Below are 15570 nucleotides of genomic sequence, written 5' to 3'. Positions count from 1 at the left end.
CTACTTTGGTGGCGAGCTTGTTTGAATTGGTAGGAAACTGTGTTTTATTTGTACTCCTCTCAACAAAACATAGAGTGGCACGTTCCCAGCTGATGTCAAACAAGGCTCTGCCTTATTGCTTCAACTCTATTTCAGTGATACCTTTGTTGTTAAATGCTGTATAGGGTTTCCTAGGAGTAGCTAATGGGTCTGAGCTTCCATTCTCTTGGTTAGCAGTCCAGTGCTTATCCTACAGCACCACACTGGGACTATTTAGTGGTGCCATATTTTTCTCATTTTTGTGCTTTTTGTTGATAATCTTCCTGTTTAAAATGTCCCCAAAACATAATGCTAAAGTACCACATAGTATTTCTAAGCACAAGGATATGATGTGTCTTACAGGGAAAATACATGTTTGATAAGCTTCATTCAAGCATGAATAACAGTACTTGAGTTCAATGAACCTTGAATTCAATGTTAGGAAATCAATAATATTTATAAAATAAATTTAACAGGAAAACACGTTTTACTATTGATCACTTGACAAAATGGTTCCAGAGACTTGAAGGAAAGGACTCCTGTATCTGTCCCTATTATTGTTAAGTGCCATTGAGTTGATTCTAACTCATAGCAACCTTATATAGGGTTTCCTAGGAGTGGCTGGTGAGCTTGAACTGCTGACTTTGCAAGTTCAAACCAACCTTGCAGTCCAGTGCGTTAACCCGCAGCACCACACAAGGTTATCTCTCCCTAGAGTTCGGTATTTTCTAACTCAGTGCTCTTGGTGGCATTATAGACACAAATATACGTACAAGAATCATCTGTATAGCAAAAGTAAAAAGAGGTTTTGCTAAAACTACTGTTTATTCATTTCTAAACCTTAGTCTAATAGAATTAAACTGTCTCAAAGATCTCAATTTTATCAAAGTAAGTAGTCACTTCTGCCATGAAGTTGATTCTAACTTATACCTTATAAGTACACCTATTAATATAGAGTCAATTTTAGACTCATAAGGACCCCATGTGACAGATAGAACTGCCCTGTAGGATTTTCTAGTCTGTAATCTGTGGAAATCAGGTCTCAAGTCTTTGTCCCATGGAACCACTGCAGGTTCACGTTGCCCCCCTTTAGTTAGCAGCCAAGTGCTGACTTGTGTCATCTGGGCCTCTTACATTTATTATCAGGTGCTTGGTTTTCTTCTTTTCATCCAAGCTAGAAAGTTGATTTTTCACCTCTGTTGTTTTTATTTCTTTGAAGTGTTTTTATTTTATTTTGTGGGGTTTTTTTGTTTTTTTTTTTGTTTTTGGCTTTGGTAGACAAACTGTGATCATAGTCATCAACCATTAAAATACATATACAGTCATGAACCATTTAACATCTGTTCAGGCAACATTCAACTTCATATTCATCCCTCATCCCTTAAGGATTATAATAGAGTTCAAAATCCTAATTGAAGAATTGGGATGTAATTTGATGTAGAGAATGCAACTGCTTCCTGCACACTATACATGTACCTTATGTTTGTTATGTGCACAACAATTATGCTGCCAGGGATCTAATGGTACAGTGCATATATAACCTTGTGTAATACATCATGAGGGTCATAATAAATACCTATGTTATTGACTTATGTATGTACTATACTGTACTTTCTATTGTTACTTTAATGTGAATTTTCCGTGTGTATAAATAAAAAGTTTACTGCATAACAATGTATGTTTCAACTAATAGGCAGCAGCATCAAATCTTGTATATCTCGTGTCTCTTTAGTATTGTCCCGTTATTTCTCTGTTTAACTTTCTTTCAAAAATAATACTGTGTTGTTCTTCATGGCTCCCAAGCACAGCAAAAGTAGTGCTAGTGCTGGCAGCAGCAAAAGGCAAAAGAGAAGGATCAGTTTGGAAGTGAAACACAATGTTATTATTCAACACGAAGGTGAAAAATCAGTGAATGCTATTGCTCATAATTTAGGCAGGACAAACTCAACAACCACCACGATCCTCAAAAACAAAGGAAAAATTCTCTATGCTGTTAAAGGATCAGCTCCACTGAAAACAAGGCGAACGAAAATGCGAGAAGGACTTATATCTGATATGGAGAAATTGCTGATGGTATGGACTGAAGACCAAACAAAAGCGAATCCCTCTCAGCACATTGAAGATCACTACTAAGGCATGTAATTTATTCGATAATGCTGAAAGAAAAAGCAGGACCTGACTACAATGTTGAGTTTCGTGCTAGCTCTGCGTGGTTCAAGCACTTAAAGAATGGTTTTCTCTGCATAACATGCAAGTGAGTGGTGAGTGTGCAAGTGCTGCTAAGAAAGCAGCAGCAGGATTTGTTGAAACCTTAGGTAAACAAATTGTAGTATTGTACAGTGCTAAAATACTCAACCCATATATTACCTTGCAAGATAACTGAAATGCAGTACTGTATGTGTACAGTATCTTGGCTATTTAGCCTGTAGAGGTACAGTATCCTGTAGAGCTTTGCAAAGTATATAATAAGGTGTTCTCATAGCGTCCAAATCACATACCGTCCTATTTCACAGAATGTATTATGGAAGTTAATGCACAGCCCTAATTTAATGTATGCTTTATGGTATATATGCTAGAATAAGTTAAATGTGAAATTTTAACTATTTTTAATTTTGTATAAAAAACACTATTGGTAGCCCTTTCTTCAATTTGCTTTTTTCTTAACTATTTAACAGGATGCAAATTCTGAGACCATGAATTTGGATAGGGATCAAGAGTCACTTGAGGGTCCAAATGAAGAAATGACTTCTGTGGATGATGAACATGCCAAGCCTTCAGAAAAAGCAAATGAGCAGGTTAATTTGTCACTGGATCATGTTGAGTTGGTTTCTGAAAGGTAAGTGTTTCTACAGCAACATACAAAAATAGGTTTCAATATATTTAAGCAGCAACACAATTCACTGACATTGTTTTTCCTCTCAGTGTGCATTATTAGCCATTACAATAAAAGTTCTTAAGACCTGCCTTTATTTTTGATCACTTGTGTAGATTTTCACCCCATAGCAAGATGTCTTCAAAAAGAAAGAAAAGTACTAGTTTAAATGAAAGCAGCAAGAGGCATAGGAATGCCATCAATCTTAATACAAAAATGAACATCATAAAAGCCTATGAGTCAGGGAAGAGAGTGAATGTTACAGCACGTGAACATGGCCTGGCACATTCTACTGTGTGTAGCATTCTCAAGGATAAACAGAGAATCATCGAGGCAGTGAAAGAATCATCAGGTATGAATGCTGTGATAACAAGACGAAGAAAAGGCCTAATACATGAAACTGAAAAACTCCTAATACTTTGGATCAAGGATCAAATACAAAAGAGAATGCCAATTAGCCTTTTTAAAATTCAGGCTAAAGCACGCAGCATTTTTGATAGGCTTAAAGAGCGTGCAGGTAAGGAATGCAATGAGACTTTTGCTGCTAGCCATGGCTGGTTTTTGAGATTCCAGAGACGATTCAATTACAGCACACATGTAAAAGGTGAAGCTGCTGGTGTTGATGGAGAAGCTGCCAAACTCTTTTTAAATGAACTTGACAATATTATCTCGGAAGGAAACTATCTGCCTGAACAAATATTTAATGTGAATGAGACCAGATTATATTGGAAGAAAATGCCAGAACGGACTTATATTTATAAAGAGGCCAAAGCAATGCCTGGATTTAAGACATATAAAGATAGAGTGACCTTGTTATTAGGTGGAAATGTTGCTGGCTTCAAGCTGAAGCCATTTATGATTTATAAAGCAGATAATCCACGTGCATTCAAGCAAATAGCCAAGCACTTATTGCCCGTTTATTATCGATCCAATTGGAGGGCTTGGATGACGCAAGCCCTCTTCGAGGATTGGTTTTTCAACTGTTTCATACCCCAGGTAAAGGATTATTGTGTGCTAAAGGGAATTCCTTTTAAGATTCTCTTGCTCCTTGACAACACACCTGGACACTGCCTGCATCTAGATGATCTCCATCTCAATGTAAAGGTGGTTTATCTACCAACAAACACTACCTCTGTTCTACAACCTATGGACCAAGGGGCCATTTCTATTTTCAAGGCTCACTATTTATGGTCATTGTTTGCCAGAGCTATAGCCACAATGAAGGATGGTAAAGTGGCATTGAGAGAGTTTTGGAAAGACTACAATATTCTCCATTGCATCGAAAATATTGCAGCAGCATGGGACAATCTCAGTGTAAAATGTATGCAAGGGATTTGGAAAAAATGCTTGAAACATTTCTCTGCATTTGTTAACAACTTTGAAGGTTTTGACCAAAATGAAAAGCTGGCTGAATTAAATGGTAAAATTTTGTTGCTAACAAAATCCCTTGAGTTAGAGGTTGATGCCAATGATGTGAATGATTTGATAGGTTACAAAGAGGGAGCACTTTCAAACGAGGAATTGATTGAGCTATAAGAAAAATTAGTATGGCCCTGTAGGGTCAGCGCTGGACTTCGAACCACAAGGTCAGCAGTTCAAACCAACCAGTTGCTCCTCGGAAACCCTAGACGGGGTCACTGTGAATAGGAACTGAGTCGATGGCACTTAATAACAGTAACAACAAGTAAGAAAAACTAGAAACACAAAGGAATGGGAAAGATGAAGAACAAAATGTCGAAAGAGCTGAAAAGGATTACTTTAAAAAAAATTAGCTAAAAGTTGTACAGCTTTTAATAACACTTTATCAGAGTTAGGAAGCATGAACCTAAATGTCAGATGTACTAAGAATATAGAACATGAGATGAACAAAATCATGAAATCTTATGGTGACATATCTGAAGAGAAAAAGAAAAACACTGTTCAAACAAAACTTAGTAATAGTTCCAAAAAGTTATTTCTTTGTCAACTCCAGCTTCCTCATCATTGCAAAGTCCTTTCTTATGATGGCAAAGCCCAACATTGGGAACATTTGATGATCTAGATGACCCCTCGCCATCAACTAACTATAAATGCAGACAGTTCTAAATATGCAGAAAAGTTATCATTTGAAGATTTTGTATCTGGTTAATTGTGTTTACCTGTAATGTGTTATTATAAAATATGATTTTATACTGTGTTTTATCTAATGTTTATATACAATAAAGCAATATTTAATACATTGAGTTTTCACTAAGCCTTGAAATGTTCAATATTAAGCTTCAGTCAAGAGTCAGTCAGAATTCATAAGACAAAGATGATTTCATTCAGTTCAGATCATCTCTTGTGGCATTGAGTATGGTAGGCTAAAGTGAACTTCCAAACACAGTGTTAGTTAGGCCTAGGCTATCATAATTTTTACATAATGCCAATTTTCGAATAACAACCTGGCCTTTGGAACCTAACATTCAGTAAGTTGCGAATAGGTGTCTGTTTGTAAACATGCCCATAAGGTATCTTAAAGCTTTATATTCACATTAACACTGATTGAAGGCGTTAGGAAAGAACGAAATTGCTTCTCCAAAGCTCTTGTAATTGCTGATTTAGCAGTATTAAAATTTTGAGTTAGTGACCAGGTTTTTCATTGCATTTTCATCTTTTCTACAGTGATTAGAGTGATCAATTGAATCATTTCCGTAGGTTTCCAGTTTTATTCATGGTATGATCAAGGCCCTATAAACAATGGTAGAAAAATATTTTTACACATGAAAGTAGGTAAAGCTAGGAAAAAGTGCCTAAAATAAGTTTTCTATATAAAGTAGTATAACTTAATATTCAGTGACCTGGTTAACTTAGTTGTCTGTAGAGTCACAGTGCACCTGAGACATCAATCTCCATTCTGGTCCAAAAGAGTTGGGATTGGTAGGAAAGTCCTTTAGTTAACAAATAAACATGATTAGTTAGTCTCAGCACTTTGAACTAGTTCTAAATGGCTAATGGAATGTATGTTTTACATAGCAACCCCATCTCTTGGATGTGGGATTTTTACATAAGCAGGACTAGGGAGGACTCCTAGTGTGGCACTGTAGGATCAGCACTGGATTTTGAACCACAAGGTCGGCAGTTCAAACCAATCGGCTCCTCCTCAGAAAATCTTATACAGTGTCACTCTGAGTCATAACTGATTCTACAGCGCTTAACAACAAAAACAAGGAATGGGAAACAAGGAGTGGTGTCCTGTTCAAAGATGGTGGCCAACACACGTTTGACACAGTTGGCCATCATATTTGAGTGGGTCTGTTGCCTGTTTCCTACTAGAGCCAAGATCCTGTATGCAGAGATTTGATCGCTGTGCAATGCTTACACTTTGTTGGCCATAACAAAACCATTTTGAACTAGTTCAAAGCCCTGGGTAGCATGTATTGTTTCAGTGTTCAAGGGATCACATTTTAATTAATTCTTTTCCTGGCAATTTTCAACAGTTTTGAAGCTTCATAATTTTGATTATGTATTTTGAGTGTCCTAATTTACACTATAGTTGTGCTTTTATACGTTACAGTGTCCCTCAATATTTAAAAGAGAAAAATACTATAAATGAATGAAAAGATGACCTTTGTTGAGGAAACGGTGGCCTTCCCCCTAGATAACGATGAGCACTCAGGGATGCTATACAATGAGGGAGAAGCCTCCACAGGTCTACACTGCTTATAGTAGATTCTTGGTAGTCAGGGATTTAACATGAAATTTTGACCCTAAGAGAAACTGATATTCCATGATACTAATACCTGCGTTTTAGTTTTGAACCAAGAAGCTGATACTTCATCTTTCAGTGTCTTTATTGGTACCACTTACTGATGTGTCTGCTGAAAATCAGGGAATAACCAAAGACAGAAATAAAATGTTGGTGATGGAAGTGAAGACAGCATTAAAACAGAACTTCCTAGATGAATATGTCAAATTTAGCAGTGGTATATTGATTGTTCACTCAAGGTTAGCAGTTCAAACCCACCAGCCACTCCTCAGAAACCCTATACATGGTTGCTGCAAGTCAGAAGCAGTTTAATGGCACTTGACATCAATAAACAACGTCTTTGGTGGAGCACCAGATTTACTGCCTCGGAAACCCAGTACAGGATCGCTATGAGTCGGAACCGACTCCATGGCACACAACAACACAATGATGGAGCACCGGTGGCACTATAGGACAAGTACTGGATTGCTAACCACAAGGTCGGCAATTCAAGCTCACCAGCTTCTCCATAGGCTAAAGATGAGACTTTCTGCTCTCATAAAGATTTATAAACCGTATACAGTCCTGGTGTAGCACTGTGGGTTAATGCTCCAGACTGCAAAGCAGTTTGAACTGCAAGATCAGTGGTTCAAGCTCACCAGCTGCTCCTTGGAAACCCTATACAGGTTCGCTATGGGTCAGAACCAACTTGATGGCACTTAACAACAACAACAAACCGTATACAGAGTTGCTATGAATAGGAACCAACTTGATGGAACCATGTGGCTATGATGAGAATTTCTGCCTGGTGCAAATAGTTCTAGCAGAAATGTTAGTAGATTGAACCCACCCTGCAAGAGTCTCCTCAGGAGGCAAGTCTGGCCATCTAATTCTGAAATAGCACAGCCTTGAAGCCCCTGAAGTAGTTATCTGCATATGTGGGGTTGCTTGACTGGATGGTAGATAACATGTCTGTGATATGAACAAATCAATCTCATGGTCTGCACTGAAAGAAAAGCCTGTAATTTGTAAAAACTGTTACAGGTAGCATTTTTTAGCCACAGTGAGTGTGAGAGTAAAGTATTACAAGTATGTAACTTGACCCTGATGGCTTCAGGGATGAGTGTTATACAATATTAGAGGAAAAATTAATGCTAGTTTTAAATGCACTCAGAAAGTAGAAAAAGGGTTTTCAGTTCATTTTATGAGACTAGCATAACCCTGAAACAAAAATCAATTCAGAAATTATACACATTTGGCAAAATGCAGCCCACTTTTTCCCTGGATGTAGATGTGTCCATATCCTAAACTAAACAAGATCAGTTACTATCAAGCAAAGTCTGACTCAAGTTCAATCCACTAAAAGTTGAGTTTGTCCCATGGTACAATGTGGCTTTACCAGTGAAAAATTAGATCATTTGCCAAGAGGAAAACCTTTATCAGTGCATGGCAGGTGAAAGATTTGGGAAAAATAGATAAAAGTAATATATTTTTTTAATTAAAAAACACTTCCTGGTAGACACAGAATAGGAAGTAACATCCTTAATCTGATGAAGAGCATCTAAAAAACCCTGAAACACACCTAATGGAGAAGCATTGGAAGTGTTCTCTGCAGTGCAGAATAGAAGGTTGCCTGCTGCCAGCACCTTACATAACATGGTACTGGAGTCTTACCTAAATGCTAAAGAAAGAATATATACAAGATTACAGCAGAAGAAACAACAGTATAACCTAAGATTGTACTTGATGCCTTAGATAATACAGGCATACACAAAAATGCAAGAAACAGGAAATGTAAAGGATTAGAAAAGAAGGACCAACAGTACGATTTTCTTGAATGATTGGGTTATGTGTATAGGAAATCCAAAGGAATCTGTTAATGTTATGTGCCATCAAGTCAGTTCCAACTCATAGCGACCTTAGGCACAACAGAACAAGGTCAAAGGCACTGTCTGGTCTTACACCAGCCTCACAATGATCATTAAACTGCAGCCCAATGCTGCTGCCACTGTGCCAATTCATCTTGTTGGGGGGGTTTTCCTCTTTTTCGCTGACCCTCCACTTTACGTAACATACTGTCCTTTTCCAGGGACAGATCCCTCCTGATAGTATGTCCCAAGTATGAGAGACAAAGCCTCATCATCCTCACTTCTAAGGAGCAGTCTGGCTTTATTCTTTCAACACGGATTTGTTTGTTCTGGCAGTCCATGGTACTTTTAATATTCTCCAACACCATAGTTCAAATGCATCAATTCTTCTATGGTCTTCATTAGTCACTAACTTTCACATGCATATGAGGTTATTGAAAATACCATGGTTTGGGTCAGGTGACCATAGTTCTCAAGCTGACATCATTGTTCTTGAACACTTTAAAGAGGTCTTGTGCAATATAATTTGCATAATGCAGTCCATTCTTTGGTTTCATAACTGCTGTTTCCCATGTGTGTTGATAGTGGATTCAAGCAAAATGAAGTCATTGACAATTTAAATCATTTCTCCATTTAATATTTATTGTTCCAGTGGTGAAAATTTTTTTGTTTTCTTTACATTGTGGTGCAATCTCAGTAAATATTTTAAGACCCCTTCACTTTCAGCAAGCAAGGTTGTATATCTTCTGCATATTGAAGGTTGTTAATGAGTCTTCCAATCCTGATGCCACGTTCTTCATATAATCCAGTTTCTTGGATTATTTGCTCAGCATACAGATTAAATAAGTTTTAAAAGAATACCTGGTGTACACTTTTCCTGAATTAAACCATAAAGTGTTCCTTTATTCTGTTCAAACAACTGCCTCTTGGTCTATATACAGGTTCTTCATAGCATAGTGAAGTGTCTTGTCATGATCCATACGGCCAAAAGCCTTTTCAAAGTCAATAAAGCACAGGTAAATTTCTTCCTGGTATTCACTGCTTTTAGTAAAGAGCCATCTAATGTCAGCAGTGATACCCCTTATTCCATGTCCACATCTGAGTCCAGCTTGAGCCTTTGGCAGTTCCCTATCAATGTACTGTTGGTTTTGAATTATCTTTAACAAAAGATTACTTGTATGTGATATTAGTGATACCATTTGATGATTTCTACATTCTGTCGAGTCATCTCTCTTTAGAATGGGCACAAATATGGATCTCTTCCAATCAGTTGGCCAGGTAACTGGCTTTCAAATTTCATGGTTTGGATGTATGAGTGCCTCCAGTACTGCATCAGTTTGTTGAAAGATTTCAATTTATGTTACCTCAATTTCTGGAGCCTTCTTCTTTGCCAATTCCTTCAGTGCGCCTTGGACTTACTTCTTCCTTAAGTATCATTGATTCTTGATCAGATGTTACCTCTTGAAATGGTTGAACATTGACCAATTCTTTTTGATAAGTCACTCTGTGTATTCCTTCCATCTTCTTTTGACACTTTGTGCATCATTCAATATTTTGCTTTGTAGAATCCTTCAGTATTGCAAGTCAAGGCTTGAATTTATTCTTCAGTTTTTTCAGCTTGTGAAATGCTGAGCATCTTCTTCCCCTTTAGTTTTCTAACTCCAGGTCTTTGTACATTTCACTGTAATATTTAACTTTGTCTTCTTGAGCTACTTTTTGAAATTTTCTCTTCAACTCTTTAACCACCTCTGTCTCCATGTGTTTTAGCATCTCTATGCTGAAGAGCAAGTTTCAGAGTCTCTTATGACATCCATTTTGTTCTTTTCTTCCTTGTCTTCTTAATGACCTTTTGTTTGCTTTCTTCCTGTGTGATGTTCTTGATGTCATCCCACAACTCTTCTGGAATTTGGTCATTAGTTCCTAATGAAGTCTCTTCTTGAGATGATCTCTAAATTCAGGTGGGATATACATGATTAGAATTAGTGAGTTTTTCAAGAGATTTGATGTAGAATTATTGTATTCCTTAGATGTTGTTGTTGTCTAGTGCTGTCCAGTTGGTTTCGACTCATAGCCACCTTGTATAGGGTTTCCAGGAGTGGCAGGTGGATCTCAATCACCAACCTTGTGGTTAAGCAGTAGGTATAAACAAGTGGTGGTGGTGGTAGTGACATGGAGTCGATTCTGACTCATTGTGACCCTGCATTGGTTTTCTGAGAAACAATTAAGACAAAAAATTTTGAAAAAGACACAAATATACCCAGTTTTTAGGAATGTATGTTAAGCAACATGTAATAACTGGAACACTATACAGAGTTGCTACGAGTTTGAATGCTATGTTGTTGTTAACAACAACAACTGAATGAAATTAAACGTTTACAAGAGACATAAAAGAAGTTATTTACTAAAGAGATACACTTTTTATGATTTGTTTGTACAACAAAGTATTATTACATCTTCTCCATTCTCTACAAATTTATATATTGAGTACAATTTCAGTCACTATCCCAGTGTGTAATTTTATGGAATTTGACAAGCTAATTTGATTTTTAAATTTATGCATAAATGCAACAGGATAAGAAGGCAAAATACCCTTCTGTAGAGAAACAAAATGGGAGGATACTGTCAGCTATCAAGACATAACAAAGCTACAGTGTTTAGGATAATGTGATATTAGCAAGTGCTTGTCAAATAGATCACTGTGACAGAAATTCCGAAAACAAATCCAGGTACATAAGTACTTATGTACTTATGAGAGAGATTATGTGGCAGATCACCTGGGAAGTGATGGGCTTTTAATAAATAATGCTCTCTTAAATCACTATTCATATTGGGGGAAAGAAGAAAGAAATTAGACCCTCTATCAGACTAAACCGAGTCCTTCTGTGGTGCTGCAGGTTAATACTCTGCACTGTAAAATCAGTGTGAACCGCAAGGTCAGTTATTCAAGCTGACCAGTCGCTCTTCAGAAACCCTATCCAGGGTCATTATGGGTCGGAATCAACTTGATGGCACTTAACAACAGCAAGTGTAGTGTTGTAGTATAAGCTCTGGACTCCTAACCACAGGGTTGGCAGTTCAGACTTACCAGCTGCTTCTCAAGAACCCTGTACAGGATCGCTATGACTTGGAACCAGTTTTACAACATTTAACAACAGCATCAGACTATACACAAAAATCAATCTCGTGTGGATTAAGGAACCAGTTGTCTAAAGAAATATTATAAAGGTTTTTAGAAGGTAGTATAAGAGAATTTCTTTGTGCACATGGGTAGGGAAAGATTTCGTAGGACAAAATGCCTTACTGTATAAGACAAATAGATAATTTTTACCACATTAAAATTAGAAACTCCTTTTCTCAAATGCACTGTAAAAATAGTGAGAAGACAGCCCCTCAATTGGGAGAAGATACAATACTTAAAACTTCTAGAGTATTGTTAAGTGCTGTCGAGTTGGTTCCGACCCATGTGGACCCTGTATAGGGTTTTCAAGGAGTGATAGATGGGCTTGAACAGCCAACCTTAAGGTTCACACTGGCCTAGAAGCCCAGTGCTTATCTTCTAGTAGCCAGAATTTATGTAAAGAACAGATCAATGAGGAAAAGCCTGATAATATAAAAGGAAAATAGGCAAAAGACCTTCACATCCAATTAACTAAAAGTAATTCCAAATGGCCAATAACCATATGAATATGAAAAGTTGCTCTCCCTTGTTAATCCAGAAATGCAACTTAAAAGCTACATGAGATACTATTACCTATTAGCTAAAGAAAACATTAGTAGAAGTGAAAATGCCAGATATTCATAAGGTTTTAAAATAACAGGAATTGTTTTTATTTAATATTTTTCTATTGGGTGAGTGAATTGGTACTGTATGCTAGAAAACAATTGGACATTAGTCAGAAATGGTAAAGACCTGGGTATCTTTTGTTCAAGCAGTCTTAGTCTTTGATGGATACCCTAGCTGTTATTGTTAAGTGTCATATGGTCAATTCCAACTCACAGAGTCTCAGTATAGGGTTTCTGAGGAGTAGCTGGTCAGTTTGAACCACCGACCTTGTGTTTCAAACCAACCTTGCGGTCCTGTGGTTATCCTACAGCACCACACCAGGACTCCATAGCTAGAGGTGTTTTATTATTGTTAAGTGTACTTGAGTCTATTCTGACTCTTAGTGACCTTAATTACAAGGGTTTCCACTGGTGGTTTCGAACTGCTGACCTTGTGTTTAGCAATGCAGTGCTTACCCTACAGCAGCACACTATGCATATATGTGCAGTAAGACAAATGTATTGAAGTGCTTTTTAGCAGCATTGTGCATAATAGCCAAAAACTCTAAGGAAAAAAAAATGTCCATCTACAGTTGAAAAGAAAAACAAATTGTGGTAGATCCATGCAAGGAAAGTTATTAAGTGCTATCCAGCCAGTTCTGACTCATAGCAAACCTGTATAGGGCTTCTGAGAAGTTATTGACGTGTTTGAACTATTGACTGGTAATTAACAGTCCAGTGATTATCCTATAGTGCCACACTAGGTCTCCAGTACATGGAATTGTTGTTGTTAAGGTGATGAAAAGTGTAACTAAAGTGAAAAGTGCAGTGAATAATTACTCATTAAACAAAAATTTGTGAACTAACAATGGAAAAAATGGCTCAAAACGAGACACAGAAAGATACAAGTATAAAAACAAGAAAAGAATAAAGAATGAAGCGAGCATTTCGATAACTGTGGAAAATACCAAGCAGTCTAGTATCCATATGAGTGGAGTCTCAAGGTGAGCAGGACAGAAAAGTATTGGAAGATAAACTGTCCTGTCCCATCCTCACAGTTACTGCTTTGCTTGAGCCCATTGTTGCAGAGTATGGCAGTCCACCTCCTTGAAGCTCTTCCTGATCTTCTAGTTAACAAGCATGATAACATGCCTAAAGGACATGAGATGCAGTCTGGCCACCCTCACTACTAAGGAGAATTTAGGTTGCACTTCTCCAAGACAAATTTGTTTGTTCTTCAGACAGTCATCAAGATACATTCAGTGTTCTTCATCAACATCACAATTCAAAGACAGCCATTTTTCCGTCTTCTTATTCAGCAACTGTTCAGCTTTTGCAATGCGTAGCAGTTGACTAAAAACACCATAGGTTGGGGCAGGCCCACTTTAGTTCTCAAAGTTATCTCTTTTTTTAAATATTTTATAAAGAAGTATTTTGCAGCAGATTTGCCCAGTACAGTATGTGGTTAGATAGCTTGACTGTTTTAACTAAAAATGGACCATAGGCCCAAATATAAAAGATAAAACTATATCTACCAAGAAACTGTATAACTAACCTGTATTAAAAAATCATTTAGTAATTTTAGTGGGCTTAATAAAATTTATCTCAAGGTTTTCTTTACTAACTTCCTGATTAAAATGCTTGCAAAATTAATAAAGGTGGAGTCAACTGCAGAAGACATTTTCTGGTTCAGGATACTCCATGACCATATTCAGCATCATCTATAATCATCATGACCTCAAGTTTTGCAAACTTATGGTACCACTCATTACTCTAGTGATAGATGTAGAGTAGTGGTAGAAGTCGTTGTTTTAATAGCTTTATTTATAAAACTAGCCCTGTACATATAAGAATCAAAGTGCCCTTTAAAAAGTAACCCCTTTGAGGTCAGGTTTATTTTGACTCATAGGGACCCCACAGGACGAAGTAGAAACTGTCCCAGTTTCCAAGGCTGTGGTTTTATGGAAGCAGATTGCTACATCTGTTTCCTGCAGAACAACTAGTGGGTTCAAACAGCCAACGTTTTGGTTAGCAGCTGAGCTCTTAACCACTCTGCCACCAGGGCTCCTTCAGTGCCTTTATGTATTTTAATGTTTTGTTTTGTTTTTTAATTCAATTTTATATTGTTTTTGATTCCTGGTGTGGCACTATAGGATAAGCACTGGACTGTGAACCGTAAGGTCAGCTGTTCAAACCTACCAGCTGCTCCTAGGAAACCCTATCCATAGTTGTTATGAGTCAGAACCAACTCAACCGCACTTAACAACAACATGTTTTATTGTTATGATGTGCTAGGGTGGTGCTTTGTATATTTTACATATTTGTGTATGTTGTTGTTATTGCCCTCAAGTCAGTACCAATTCATAGCAACCGTGTATTTAGGGTTATCTAGGAATGGCTAGTGCACTTGAACTGCCAACCTTGCAGCTCAGACTGACCTTGCAGTCCAGCTCATTAACCTGCAGCACCATAGCTATCCTGTTTTGGGGTTCCAAAAAGCAGCTGGTGGGTTTGAACTGCTGACCTTTTGGTTAGCAGTCCAGTGCTTACCCTATAGCTCCACACTAGGACCCTATTGTATACATTTTTTATATCGTTTTCTTGGATTTATTAATGTATATATTATTTATTTGGATTTATTGTGAATGAATCCCTATTGAATTTTAGTGGTCTGTTGCTGGATTCCAAACAACTTTTTAATAAATATAATTATACTTGCTCTTCACTTATCATCATGGATGACATAGATTCCAAAGACCATGCTATCATACAAAAATTTGCCTATTCAAAACTGCAGCGGCCCAATGCTTCTCAGGCTCTTGGGGTCATCCCAGAGGCCGTCCTGTGGGCCTACCCTGCTTCAGCAGCTGCTGCTGTCTGTAACACTGTGGTCTCAGGGCAGGCCATTGACTTGTGCTAGTGCAAACCATAGGTAGAGCAGATTGGAACAAGATTTGCAGCCAGGAGCGGGCTCGCCCTATCATGAACCATAGGAAATGCCCACTCGGGACTATGGCCCACTGGCCCTAGTGCCAAGTGTAAAGGGCAGATCTTAGGAATCTCTGGTGAAGTGACTGTTGGGTTTCTTGTGTAAACCCCTCTGATACCACAGACTAAAAGCCAAAGTCTCAACTCTGCTCAGATGGCCTATTGGCCTGGCTGTGATTTGGTGAGGTGGAGGAGTAGGTATGCTGATAATAGCTGCTGGCCTTTGTTTTTCTCTTTTAACTTTATTCCAATCCAAGACTGGGGAGAGTGCTAGGATGGGAGGCAGCAAGAATTGGGACTAAGGAGGGAGCTACTCTCATTCCAAACTCCTGGGTCCTTACTGCTTTAAAGCTGAT

The 15570-nt window shown here is 37.8% G+C and overlaps 1 protein-coding gene across 1 annotated transcript in view; it reads left to right on the top strand.

Moving 5' to 3' along the window:
- The window catches only part of ATF7IP2 (activating transcription factor 7 interacting protein 2), a 54481-nt gene that overhangs the window by 18862 nt on the left and 20049 nt on the right, over positions 1–15570 (top strand). The window contains exon 5 of the mRNA XM_006867219.1: positions 2694–2854. Coding sequence (XP_006867281.1) covers positions 2694–2854 — 161 coding nt within the window. The remainder of the gene's footprint in view (positions 1–2693; positions 2855–15570) is intronic.

This window comes from Chrysochloris asiatica, unplaced genomic scaffold, assembly GCF_000296735.1.
Source record: "Chrysochloris asiatica unplaced genomic scaffold, ChrAsi1.0 scaffold00102, whole genome shotgun sequence".
NCBI lineage: Eukaryota > Metazoa > Chordata > Mammalia > Afrosoricida > Chrysochloridae > Chrysochloris > Chrysochloris asiatica.
Note: the sequence above shows the minus strand (reverse complement) of the source record. Positions and strands in the feature narration are given on the sequence as shown.